General features: G+C 41.7%; 1 protein-coding gene across 8 annotated transcripts in view; it reads right to left on the minus strand.

The window, feature by feature from the left end:
* Positions 1-14,108, minus strand: part of sphkap (SPHK1 interactor, AKAP domain containing) — a 120,376-nt gene that overhangs the window by 16,737 nt on the left and 89,531 nt on the right. For 7 of the 8 annotated variants that reach the window (XM_085184416.1, XM_085184414.1, XM_085184415.1 and 4 more), the window contains 2 exons: positions 10,706-10,808; positions 9,427-9,537 (listed from right to left, as the gene is read on the minus strand). In XM_085184416.1, coding sequence (XP_085040542.1) covers positions 9,427-9,537; positions 10,706-10,808 — 214 coding nt within the window. Of the gene's footprint in view, positions 1-9,426; positions 9,538-10,705; positions 10,809-13,175; positions 13,553-14,108 lie in introns of those variants that run through there. The other variant, XM_085184417.1, reaches the window with a different exon arrangement.

Here is a 14,108-nt window from a genome sequence, read left to right on the forward strand (position 1 = left end):
AGAACACAAAGGTCGAGTAACATGGCCTTACAAACCCAGCAGTGAGATCTTAAGAGATCCACAGCCTATGGCTCTTCCATGGGGTGTCACAAGGTCCCCGGGAAAAAAAAATTGTAAATGTAAAATAAAATAAATATTCTTCTGTAGCAATAACAAAGTATAACATAAATTATTCTGTAGCAATTACACAAGAATATCCAGTAATGTCCCTGCCTACAATTAAACACATTCACTTACCAAAAATAGGGGGCATCTGCTGTGGCAAATGGGTGCAAGCCTTTTACCACAAACTTAGTCACTGCTCGGTGACATTCGTCTATCCTGGCCTGAAAGGAGACGCTACCGGTAGACTGCAGCGAGAACTGCCAGCATCTGAGCCAGCCAGACTCTGTCTCTCTCATCATGGTCACCTAAATGCACAGTAATGGCAGGTTTTGTAATAAGGCAGATCGCGCTAACATAATATGCACTGTTAGTTGATTATTTACCTGCCGCATTAACGGGAGAGGACGTGCAAACGTTACCGCTGCTGCTGGGTTGAGATTCACGAGTCCGGAGGTGAATTAAAAACACGACATTCATTTGAGGTTATCGCGTGTTTTGTGAGCAAATGCTTTTGCATATTCGTAGTGTTTCCTCCCTTAAATGAAATATCTACTTTGCAAGTATTGCAAGTTGCCCTGTTGTCATCCGTTCTCGTAAAGTATAATCAAACTTTTGAGTGTTTGCGCCGCTTAGTTGCTGTGTTCCCTGCCAGGTAAATGACGCTCCGCAACGTGGTGACGTCATTCGGGGCGACTGGAATCGATAAGGGAATCGTTTGCAAAATGGCAAGGAATTGAAACAGTGGGAACCGGTTCTCAACAAGAACCGGTTTTCGATACCCATCCCTAGGTACATGTCTCATTTACAGAGAACTGTTTGATGATCACTAGCATAACATATCACCCCTCCATTTTGAGCTTATTGGAATATATAGTGTGTGAATGAGCGGAGGATTGCCTGATACAGATGAAATAAATGTTAAACACAATACTTGTCAACATGCTGAAACTGTCCACAGGGCAGTTGTACAGTTTCAGCTTCTGTATGATACAGTTAGATTTATAGTGAGTGTCCTTGTATGACCCCAACTCTGCAGGCATGCACACATCCTGCACAGGGGTACAATTGTCCTGACTTATTTAAGCATAAAATCCTATTTAGCCAAACTGTCAAGCAAGCATATTTCTTCCTTTGTACTAGTGCGCACACACACACACACACACAAACAGAGCCTTTACAGAGAGAGTTTCAATACAACATTATGTGCACAGACATGGACAATATAAGAAATCATTACAAACATTCTGCGTCCTTTGTCCATCAAAGCCTCGTTCCTCCAAAGCAGCCCCCCTCTCTACTCCCTACTCTGATCCTCCTACACACAGCTGCTGCTCTTGGTTCTGCTGTCTCCTCTTTTTCCTTTAAGAGTGGCTCTTTTTTTCCTCGTGCCTTAAAATACATATATCCTGAACATTTAACCCTATTTACGCTTTCTCCTCATCTCCCCCCCCCCCCCAAAAAAAAAAAAAATAAATTCCACAAACGTGAACTAATTACTGAAATAATACTACATAAATGTTGTACTTGTCAGACATTTACTTTGGTCTTTTTATGCAGTTGTCCTGCAGGTATATTTTGCATGTCCTGTGTTTCCACTGGTGGTGTAATTTTAAAAAAAAAAAAAAGGAAACATGGACATGGTCCCAAGCTTCCTTTATTTCTTTCTTGCAATGTGTTTTGACTTATCTCGGTAGCTGGCAACTTGAATTATAATCCATTTTAAGTGTAAGTGAATGCAAACTACGTTTTTGAGGGAGGAGGGGAGAACATCAAGGCTCAGTGGCTCTGCCATATTAATTTTGCAAGCTACACTGTGCTAGTGTTGAGACCAGACAGGCATGCTGTTCACACAGACTGATGATTATAAACAGCCTGGAATTGTGGTCGTACATTTAAGTACCTGTTTATAAAATGCATAACATCAGCTGTCCACGAGGCCATAAAGGAAAAGAACATGCTGCACACCGAGACTGGCCAGGCTTAGTCGCTTCCTATTTGATATGCGTGATCAGATATAGCTTTAAAATAGAAAAAACAAACAAAGCAACAACATGTAGTATTCTCAAATCCAGATGTGAAAAAGAGGTTAATTTTAAACAGCTGTGCCTTTCTATTGCTGAATCACACAGTGTTATACGGTCACTGCTTGGCAGTGAGCTGCTGAATTTAGCGCCCCAGGCTAAAAGAACGCTACATACAATGTTGTGAAAAAGTATTTGTTCGCTTGCCACTTACATGTTTCAGCTCAAACAAATTTACTTGAGTAATAACTTGAGTAAATATAAAATTCAGTTTTTAAATTATGATTTCATTTATTGATTTATTCATTTATTTCAGGGGGGTGAACTAATCCATTGCACACTTTCTTAAAATAACAGACGGAAGAACAACTAAAGTGGAGATGAAAGTGCAGGCTGCTCTCATCTGCAGAGGGCAGACATCTGACAAAGGCCCAAAGTAAAAACCAAATTAAATAAGAATCAGCTGGAGTACATGCCCTCTGTCAAACATTAAAGAACTGCAGGACTCACGTGTCACAGTTAAGGTCAAAGTTCGTGTTTCAACAATAAAAAAGGACACTGAGCAAAAATGGCTTCCAACAGAGAGTCCCAATGAGAAAAACAAAGACCCGTCTCACATTTGCCAATGATGATCTAAGACTGACAAGGCAACCCCTAAAGTTTTTGGAACGCCTGAGTTACATCTGCTGTAAAACTAACCCAGCATTTCATAAACAGATCATCACACCAACAGGCAAACATGGTTCTGGGGTTGCTTTGCTGCTTTAAGACCTGGGCTGTAATTCATGGAACCATGAATTCTGCTCGCTACCAGAAAATGGGGAAACCCTCCAATGTGGCTGAATTAAAACCATTGCCAGGTAACACAAAATGTCTCGACTGCAGTTCTTGCTGCCAAGATTGGCAGAACCAGTCATTAGGTTTAGAGGACAAGGGCAGGACAATGCTTTTTTACAAGGGCAGGTAGGTTTGAGTAGCTTTGTCAAAATCTGTTTGATGATCTGAAACATTTAAGTGTGACGCAAAAAACTAAGACATCAGAAATGCGACAAATACAGCTGTTGTCTTCTGATTCTTCTTACTATATACGTCAGTTGGGTTGACAGATGTATACATTCACCAAAGGGTCATATTTTTCAGTAATACAGGTGGAAACATGTCAGTAGGATCTTTTAAGTGATCTCAAACCTTAAAGGACTGAGGTGAAAATGACTAAGAGTAGGTTATAGGTCTCTGAAGGCCCCGGGTAGGTGATGCTTCCGTTTTTGAAACGCATACATTCAATTGTGTCTACACATTTGGAGAAGTGCTGAGATGAGCTAACAATACAGTTTATCACAAAGTTTGCAATGCAAAGAATGATTTGGCTTTATCACTGGATGAGAGTGCGTAGGAAGTTAATCAATGCTATTTCTATTTACATCTGTTGTACAGTTACACTCCCATTTCCTCTCTCCAGAAATGTAATCCTATTATCACCAACCCGAAATTCCTTCTGGTACGCAGCCACAGAAACACAGTAGTCATACTAATATTAAATCTGTTAAATAAGACATTACAGTAAATGTAAGTGCTTTGAAGCAACTTCATTATTAGCCATTATTTTCATTTTTTTTTTTTCATCCTCCACTGCTTTTACTATCTCTATTGTCACCTTGCTAGGCTAAGAGAAACGCGTGTGTCCACGTTCAAAATGGATTGTTTTAAATTTGCGAAGTCAGTGTGCTAAAGCCAACGCACGGTATTAAGCCAGTGCATAAAATTACACACCTCCCAAATGTGTTACTGCACATTAGGCTGGCTTCCAGCTCCAGAGACAGCTACACATCACTTAAACAAGACCACATCCAAGCTACACGTTGAACTAAGACTATACGATCAATATTAAATAAACATGCACTAAAAACGAGATTTCCAACACACTATGGATTAAGAATGGTATGTCGCTCTAGTTTATGTACATTTGAAGGCAGGTGAGCAGATACTTTTGGAAATACAGTGTCTCTCAAAACAATTTGGGAAGAGGGAGGGAAATAAATCTTGGATGCCTCTGCACTGTGGCCCCTGAGCAGACAAATTCATCTTTGCCTCAACTATAAATATTAAGACTTAGTGACACACAATGCAATATAAAGACAAAAAAAAAAAAAAGGAGGACTTTAGACCACAGCTTTGCATCACAGGCAAAAATCTGTCAAAAAGAGGGACAGTCTAAAGAAGAAACTGCGAGAAGTGGTTTAAGTCTTGGATGAAGGAGGTTTTGTTTCCTGCTCCGATCCTGCTCTAAGTCAGCGCTGCTGCCGTGGCCGATAGCATATTTATTCTGTTCCCCCCCTTCTCTCTCTGCCAGGAAGGGAAAGGTCAGGACACGACACACTACCCAAGTGAGAAGTGTTTGAGTCTTGTGATGAATAGGTCATTTTCCTACATGGACTGCAGTTCAAAGGGGAAGATGGATGGAGAGAGGAATGGAAAGTGTTCAGCAGAGGCTCTGAAGGCTAATCTAAACTTCTCGTGTCAGTTTGGGAAACATTTCCTGCATGTGAAAAGTGCCGACAATAGTTTAAATATATGGACTTCTGTTCTTTCTAATTCTTCTTTTATTGCTGGAGTTTTATGAACAGCTTAGTTTTAAATCATGTAGGTAAATAAATGTAAGTAGCAGATAGAACAATAGAAATTTGCAGAGGTTAAGCAACATTTGCCTCGCAAATGAGGAAAAAAAATTAGGTGCTGCATCTCTCTTCAAAATGCTCATCTTGTCAGAGCACTCAGGGGTGTGATGAAATTCAGTGTGACTATCGCAGCAACATGACACTTCTCTGTGACTTCATGCATTAAAACATGAGTGAATGATCAAAGGTGACAACGCGATGCAGCCAGAGGTGGATTATGGAGCGAAACACAGAAAATCCAGAGCTTTTCTCTTTTATTTAGCTCACAGTTTTTGGCCTTCCACACTCCTTATTTTAGACTACTCCTGTTCCTAAACACACAAACACTGATGCTTTTCCCTCTTTCCCTCACTCAAGCAATCATTCCTTAGAAAACTTAACCTAATAGACTTGTTGGCCTTTGGATATCACATATATTGTGTACATATATTTGTATATAAAAGTACATTTTCATCCGTGTGCTTCTTTTGTGGTGGCATTAACTGTAAATTCCAGTTTGACTGATTCTCTGTGCAAGCTGCAGAAAAGCTGAACGGCGAATTGAGAGTCACGAGAGCGATTTGTCATGTTGTCGTCCGAGAGCGTTGCTCCAAGGGGACGGGTCTCATCTGTTTGCAGTCGTATTAACGTTTTCCTCTGATTCATAGAAAACAGAGTAAAGAAAACAAATGGCCGTCGTCTTATTTATACAAAACCTGAAGATTAAGATGCTAGGGCTTACGTTATATGGAAGAAAAATTAACACTGTCTGCATAAACTCAGGTAGGAGCTTGAGAATAGTCTTCTGCAGAGTCGTCTTTATTTTCATGTTGGCACTGGTCACACACAGCTTGCAAAAAAGCAAAAAAAAAAAAAGTCCCTCTGTCCCTCACATCATTTACAGGCATTTATGCATATATAAGCTTTCTTCACATTTCAATCAGGTTGAGGTTTGGACTTTGACTGGGCCACTGCAGCAACTTGATTCTTGTTTTTCTCCATTTGCTGGTGTTTTTGGATTCATTGTCCTGTTGTACGATTCAGTTATGGCCAGGTTCTCGCTGTCAGAAAGACAGCCTCACATTTGAATACTTTGCTCTGCAAAGTCTAAGGAGCTTGGAAAGAAATGCATCTGGACTTCCCAGATGCTCCCAGACTCCTCTTTCAAATCATCCGAGAAGAGTGAAAGAAGCCATCTATGTCCACTGTGAATGACCATCTTTGAACAGAGCCCTGTGGCTTACGACACCAACTGTCTGCCATCTATAATCCAGTTTTGAGATCCCTTCCCAGAAGCCTCAGCACCCACTCACAACCTGGGCCATTTGACCTCAGAAAATCCCATGATAGTGTGGGGCTAGGTTTCACCTGAAACCTTGGCTGATTGTGACCCACACCCGTTTTCACACCTTGGCTCGTGTGACTAGGTAGAGGATCATTAGGGGATCCTCTTGGGACCCACTTGGGGACACTCCCATAGGGCTTAAAATCTGGGAATCTCCACCAATCGCTCTTAGAACTGAAGAAGCTTCTTGGATAAGAGCCGAAAGGTCTTCAAGGAAACTTGAATGGATGACTCAGAACCTTAGCAGAGACATATCTGCTGTACAAAGTTCATGGTTGGGTCAGTGATTTTGCGATATAAATATAATCAGCCCTCCACCTTAACAGCTGGTATGAGATGTTTGTGATGATATGCTGTGGTTGGTTTTTGCCAAGCATGATCTTATTTGTCCAATAGACACTGTTCCTGAGGTCTTATAGTTTACATGTGACTTTGCAAACCTAAGCTGTGCTGCCATCTTTTAAGAGAGGAAGAGGCTTTCTCCTGGCAACCCTCCCGCACAAGCCGTTCTTGTTCGGTCTTTTTCTAATTGTACTGTCTTGAACTTTAATATTTAACACATTTGGGGGTTTTTACGTTTGCTCTGAGCATTACACCGTCTGACCTTAAGGTGAATTTGCTGCGACACCCACCCCTGGATTGTCTTGTGTTGCAGTTTGTGTCTGGATTAATGCTACAGACCCAGAAACTGCCAAACTTTCTCATTTGATAGAGGTGCGCACACTTGCTGATGATTCAAGTGCATCTGATTAGTAGAAAGTGGCTGCCACTTGTCCTTTTAACTCCTATGAAAGCTGTATGCGTGTACTTATTTTTTCACGATTGCGCAACCAGTGGATAACAGGTGCATTTTGAGCGATGTACAGATCATCAGCCCTCTATAAATCTATTAAACTTAAAGTAGACATTTTTTCATCTCGTCTCTTTTTTTTTTTTCCTATGTAATCTTGCAACTGTTACTTTGGATTATTTTTATTATTAAACATGCTCAAAGATAATAATAATTAAATAAAATGGGTCAGTGTATGTCTAAGTAATTCCTATAAGGCAAAAGCTCAAAAACCCCAGTAGATAATAGGATCATCTCGGACACACAGCTCTGAAACCCTAACCAACTGCTGTTCAAATGTTTTGTTTGTGAAAGACAACCAAACTGAAGCAAGTTGGTTTAAATTGATGGTGACCTTAAACGGCTTTTTGATGAAAAATGGAGGATCAGTATGTGAAACAGGAATGTTGGGATCTCGGTGAAATAGAAAACTGACAAAACACAGTTGTTCGAAGCTTGTGCACATCATCTACAAGAATGCAGCTCATGTCGGGTGGTTGCAGGAACATTCAATTCAGCATGCAGCTGCTCACACTTACGAAGTGTGACATGAGTGTGAGAACGGTGCTCTTTGCTAAATTACTGCTATTCCTGTTACCTTGGTAATGATTACTAAGCACTCGAGGCATCTTTTATGGATGGGGGAAAACAATGTGCAAGCACTTTATTGCTTATTAAGTGGTGTTTTACTGCCACTTACATTAGCGACATAAAACTGACCATCTTAGCCTGTGACAGAGATAATTATAGAAATTAAAAGTAACTCTTGCTTGTGTATTGATTCAGTAGCGGGGATAAACTGCAGTAAGTTCAATGGCACTGGTTAGCTAAGGCTTGAAAACCCTGTTACTGTTGTTTGTTGTGTTTCACTGCAGACACACCTGTCAAATCCCACTTTAACCCCCAACGCTAACCTCAAAAATGTGCTGTGAACTGAGAGCAACAGAAGTAGCAATGAAATGATAAAAATCCACAGCAGGTCTGTGACACTGCAGTTTAGCATGGCGATAATAAAATAATAATAATTATCAGTGATTCTAACATGCTGATGTAGCGCTTATCATGTTAACCATTAAGAACATTTACACCTACAATCTGGATGATTTGGGGAGAATCAGTTTGGGATACTTTCTACGACTGCCCTTCCTCACATCAGAAAATGCACATCAGGAAATTAAATTCCACTTCAAAAACTACTGGAAATATTCAGTGGACAGAGCATGTTGGACAGTCAATCCCGTAAATATTGGCTTTGTTATTCACAAATCGGTGCAATCCAACATCAACTTTGCACAAGGGAACTTTCTGTTTATGTGATTGTGGGATGCAGCACCATTCAGATGGAAAATGATATTGAATGTGTACATCATGTATAAAAACTTAATGGAAACTCACTGCAGATGCCCTGCGTGCTATAGACTGACAGTAGAATCATTAGAACTTGTAGACGTGGAAAGCAAAGCAGCTTTTGGTCCATAGAGCTGGTCCTGCAGTCAATGAATTGAGGCTGACAAGATGTGACCGGTGATTTAGAAGTGTTGCTTGGATTCTCCTGGTAAATATGTGTAGATTACATATAAATGGGATTTTTTTTAAAGAAAAAGTCAAGAAGCAGGGAGTTGAGAGATAATCTGCAGCTGAAGGTAAAAAATTTAATTTTATCCCTGAGGGGCTTGAATGTAGACTTATTATTAGGCTGTGACAGCGTGAAAGAATATGCCATTCTTATTGAGAAACAGCTGGTGTTATTAGAGAGAACAGATTGTGTACTTCAGCTACTTTCCTTAATGAGTCCCACCTACATTAAAGATTGTGAGACTCCGGAGTAAAGCATTTTATTAAGAGCGTTGATCTAGTTTATATCACATTTCAACGATGGTGTAAAATTGAACTGATATGCTTGAAGGATCAAACACTGGTCATTCCCGAACAAGAACTAAGTGCCTTTTAACCCCTGACAGATGCAAATCCTGAATGTAATTCATACTCAATTTGCAATTCATAAGACAGAGTGACACTAAGGAAAATAAAAGGCTTCCACTCAGTGTTTTCACTCTGTTAATTTACAATTTCACAAAGTGAACAAAACAGCAAATTGAAATGACTTGCGAAAAGTGTTCACGCGACAGACTTAATGTCACTGAAAGTGATGAATGATTATCAAAGACCCTGCTTGTTAAAGTGAGCTTTCAAAAGCAGAAAGCAGAATAGAGCTGCATAGTTTGCATCTACTCAAAGTTTTAGAGTAGATTATGAGCAAAACCTTTCAGTTAAATAGCAACAAGAAGCTACCACGAGCCTGCTGTAAAATATCTGTTTTTAAAGACACGCTCAGTGGAAGCAGACTGAAGATGGGCCTTCACATCGTTCCTGCCTTAAATTTCAAACCGTTTCCTTTCCATCGCTGAACATAAAGACTGAACACTAGAGCCGCTGTGGTCAGACTTTGTTGCCAACACGTATGCTACTCACCATGGTGCAGCCGCCCTCCATGTCGTCATCCAGCAGGCCCAGTCTGCACAGAGCCTTTTCATTCCTCAGCCAGTACTCCGATGAGTCCAGCACACTGTTACTGCACAGAACCTGAAGCACACAGATGAACTCTACTCAGATGCACCAACGCACACAGTGAATGACACCCCCCACCACCACCACACACACTTTCTGAGTCACCCATCCACTTTCATCTGCCACTCTGTGTTTTCCCTTCAGGAGGATGGGATCAATTGACCTTTCTCTAGGACATTTATTTCAGTTTAAGTGTCCACAGCTAGGCATCAGAAATCTGTCAGCTAAGCAGTCACAGATATTGTGTCCTCCCTTAGGTGATATTTTCATGAAACGTCACAGCTGGTTATTTATAATGTTCTTCTCTGTAATAATCTGGTGTGTTGTAACTGCTGGCCAAGCTGTTTTAATAACCTCTCAGTTATTACTTATGACAGTAATTGGTATCGACCTCATTAAATGCATCTGTGATCTTTCATTTGTAAAAGAAGATTGTTTTGTACTGCTCAAGTGCAGCAGATAAAAGGTTAAAATCACATTTTATACATTAATAGCATTCTTGTGCAATTATTTTGACATGTGACTGTGTTGTTCATTCTCACTATTTTTAGTGACAAACCATGTCCCCCCATGCTTGCACCCTCTGGAACAGGCCATCTGTGCAGGCCTTCAGCCAGGTAAAAGTGACGCAGGGTCAGCTGATCTCGCCGAGAGCGATAATATCAAAGGCTGCTGCCACAGGTCAGCGGAGCCAGAGGCCCAATTATAAAAAAAGATATCACCTTCTGTCTGTACAGGACACTTTGGTGGAAGTCAGTTAAGAACATGAGCAGTAGGCTAATTAGACTCCACCAGCACACATACATAATGTACAGTCAGGCACACACACAAAAGATCTACGGTACACACACTTTGAAAGGAAATTCAATCTAAGCCACCACCTCAGCCCACTGATCTGTATTATTTCTCGTCCTGTCTCTGTGGCACTGGGATGTGATAAATGTACTGGGCTGACCCAGGGGGGCCTGACTGTTCCTCTTATTACACAACCCCTGAGCGTCACTGGCACCCAGGAGGAGGAAATGAAAATTTCTGGCACTGCTAGAAACATATAGACTGATGGAAAGGCAAATATGACAGACAGGTGCACAGAAACATGAGCTGAGAAACAGGAAACCCCCCCCCCCATCCTGTTATACCCAAGATGCTATGATCAAGACAGGTTTTGAACACCCAGTCTTACCTTCTTACAGGCGCTGATGGACGATGGCACTGCGCTCTCTGTGCTGCCTCCCTCCACCTCAATAGACTCTGAGCCTTCAAACATGGCAGACGACTGGAAGTTACTGTAAGGCAAAAGGGCACAGAGCTGACTTTGTCAGAGCGAGTTCTCGTCAAAGACTTCCCTTTTTAAAAAAAATCTGGAATCGGTAAAGAGCGGTTATCTGGGCTTACTGGAGCGGCCCATTGACTGTCACATTTGCTCAAACTGTAAAGCTGGGACACTCATCTATTGAAGCAAACAGTTATTGTCAGATGGGAGATGCATTTCAATATTCTGCACCGAATACTTCATTCACTTCAGCTCGACCCTTCATAACCCAACGAGACAGGATCAAAGCCATTACCCATGCCTGAGCCCTGATCCTACAGTCAAGAAAATGTAACAGTTTATATCCAACCAAAGTGACATTTCTCATGAATAACTGAAGTTGATTTATTATTCATTTATTGTCTGTGGATGTCAAGACCCTCTTATCGCATCGTTTAAAAAAAAAAAATAAAAAATAAAAAATAAAAAAAAAAGAAGAAGAAAAAAAAAGTGGTCTTCTGCCCCAGAATGAGATGTACAAATACATTCTGCATAAATGTAAAGCCAAACCTTAGTTGCTTTTAGCAGGAGGCTTTCATGGTATTCATGAGACTCTAAAGTGGTTTCCATTATCTGAAATAAACTGATATCAAACAAGCATGGAGCAATGGCAGTGCACCGTCCAAACATCAGAGCTTCTGTGCCAGATCCAAAAATTTGACTTGGAAAGCAGCAGCAGGAAAGGATCACAACATGTGACCTTTATTTGGAGCGCAGGACAAAACTATTCGACAAACTGTAGTGATGGGCGTGCCTGTCAAAGTGCACAACATGACAAAACAACACAGCAAACTCCAAAATCTCAGAAAGGCGTCATTATCCTCTATGCATGCTTTCACTGAGATAAGCCAAATCGAAGCTTATCCGGAATGGCATTTATGAGGATCAATTTAGAAAATGAAGAGGCTGGGGATGCATATTTAAATAGGAACAGCTGTTTTTTTTCTATAATCCACATATTTCAAAGCAAATTAAAAGCATTCTGTTTCCAAAGTCCCCCCCCCCCCTTCCCGGGGGAATCACAACTGTATCCATTTGCAGTTAATGAACATGTCTGATGTAAATAAACTGTCACCAGTAAAATGAGTTTGCTGTCAATGTCCTAAACCACTAGGAAAAAATAAAAGATAAAATGTACTGGAGATAAGTGGATATGATGTGCTTTAAATAGGCTGCTGTGTCTGCAAGGCGCACATCAAAACACCCATTCCACACACACACACACACACACACACAGGCAATGATTCTGCGGTGAATTTGTTGGATGCTTGCACAAAACTAGATGGATGCAGGGTGAAAAATGGACGCGGGAAAACGCTTTTAAAGGGAAAGAAACGAAAATGGAAAAACGCCATAAAGCGGTTTGTTGGTGGTTTTCATGCACACGATGAGCGTTTCTCACAGAAAACTGAAGAAGACGGGGGGAAATTATTTGTCACGCGCGACCTGCTTTCTAATCTTTGCACCTAACGACCTCTCCATCACGACACGGTGATGACTGACAGTTTGGTGCGCTCAAGTGCTGCCGGGCCCGAGGTAACCAACAGGCATCAGCCTGAAGTGAGGACACAATTAACCCCCTGCAATGTCTGGTTTTAAGACACGTCACCCTCCCCGGGTCTGCTGCTGTAATTCACTATGAAAGCTTGTACGATTGAGGATTTCATGCTCAGGGACGAGCGGGCCAGTTTACTGGTCCACAAGCTGATAACTTTTGACGTTATCGTTGAGATTCCACAACTAAAAATAACCAGCGTGGCAAATTAAGGTCTATAGACTGCACGAGCCTTCAATTTCAGCTTCGACTACATGAAGGAGAAGATTAAAACTTACTAACAAGGGGCAAAAAAATAAAAATAAATAAATTTGGAAACGTGACTGCTGCCACTGTCAGACATTTCTATCAACTAAGCCAGGCTGGGTAAAACACCTTATTAACGGCAGAGCACTGGCAATAGCCAATAGCCTTCTCTGAAAGCAGCTCTGGTGTCACACTGCATGGATTTAGTGCGTTTTTCCCCTCACAGTAAACAAGCACTCTGCACAGCTCTGAAATCCCCACGTTGTACATCTGGAGCCTATACAACAAATTACACGCCGCACTGGCACATGTTGTAGGTAGACTTAAACTACCTAAAACACCATATCCGAAAATATCACATTAAAATTCTGTGCGAACCCCCCCAAAAAACATTAAAGTTCCACTCGAGTGAAAGAAAAACACCAAAGTCTGAACAACATTCTCTCAAATCAGTTGCTGCACAGACAGGATTTCGTTTTGGAATATGCGCTCGTCGACGTGTTATTTTTCTTTAAAGCTACTATAATTAAGATGTCTTACCTCGGCGTCTTCAGAAGGCACTTTGCGCCTGCCATTGTGTTAAAAAAAACAAAATAGCCAAACTGTCCTCAGCCGACGTGTTTATTTCCTCTGCGGGGGCAGGACGACAAGAAGAGGTACAGTGGAGCGCTTTGACGCGTAATTGTCCCCTGGACACTCTCCGGTCCAGATGCGCATCCCTGATCGAGGAGTGAAGGAATCCCACACCGTTTCAGCGTGACTGGATGGGGACTGTGACGAGCCGAGTCCCCCCTCCCCCCGTGGAATCAGCAGCAGAATGAGCAGCAGCAGCGCTTGCCTGTCCGCTCTGCCCGTCTGTGCCGTGTGGAAGCGCAGGAGCCCCGCGTGGATCAAACGTAACGAGCTGCACGACTCAGGCAAGGGCATTTGACACAGATAGAGCGCGCGCGCGTCCATGCACGAGCACATCGAGCTTGTTAAACTTAAAGCGTGTAGTTGTTTTGTCTGCTTTTGATTACTGGCGGTAATTATTTTTGACACTTGCGAGCATCCCAGCCAACAGCAGGCACAATTTTTGACTTATTATCCTGAAATGTCAAAATGGCGAGCCAGGAGCCCAGACAGTTTACACATTCAGCAGGCAAGGGGCAACAAGCATTCCCCTAGGAGCTCTGGTTCATGTTAAATGGAAAATTCCGCACTTTTAGCTTTATCTCAATTAACCCCAGAGAGAAGTTGTCTCCTTTTAACCGGATGCTTCACTGTGTGGCTGTTTGTTACTGTGCAGGTAGTGTGTCGTTTGCCAGAGCTTGTTTGTTGGAAGACAGCTGCCAGTGCATCTGGGAATTATGCTGATGAGCACCAGGAGAGTGAACCAAAAATAGTAGTCTAAAGCTGCTGGCAGCAAATTCAAAACAGTGGAAAATGTTAAATGAATCTGCAGAGCCGAAAGAAACTGCAGAGCTGGCTATA

This window comes from Neolamprologus multifasciatus, chromosome 14, assembly GCF_963576455.1.
Source record: "Neolamprologus multifasciatus chromosome 14, fNeoMul1.2, whole genome shotgun sequence".
NCBI classification, from domain to species: domain Eukaryota; kingdom Metazoa; phylum Chordata; class Actinopteri; order Cichliformes; family Cichlidae; genus Neolamprologus; species Neolamprologus multifasciatus.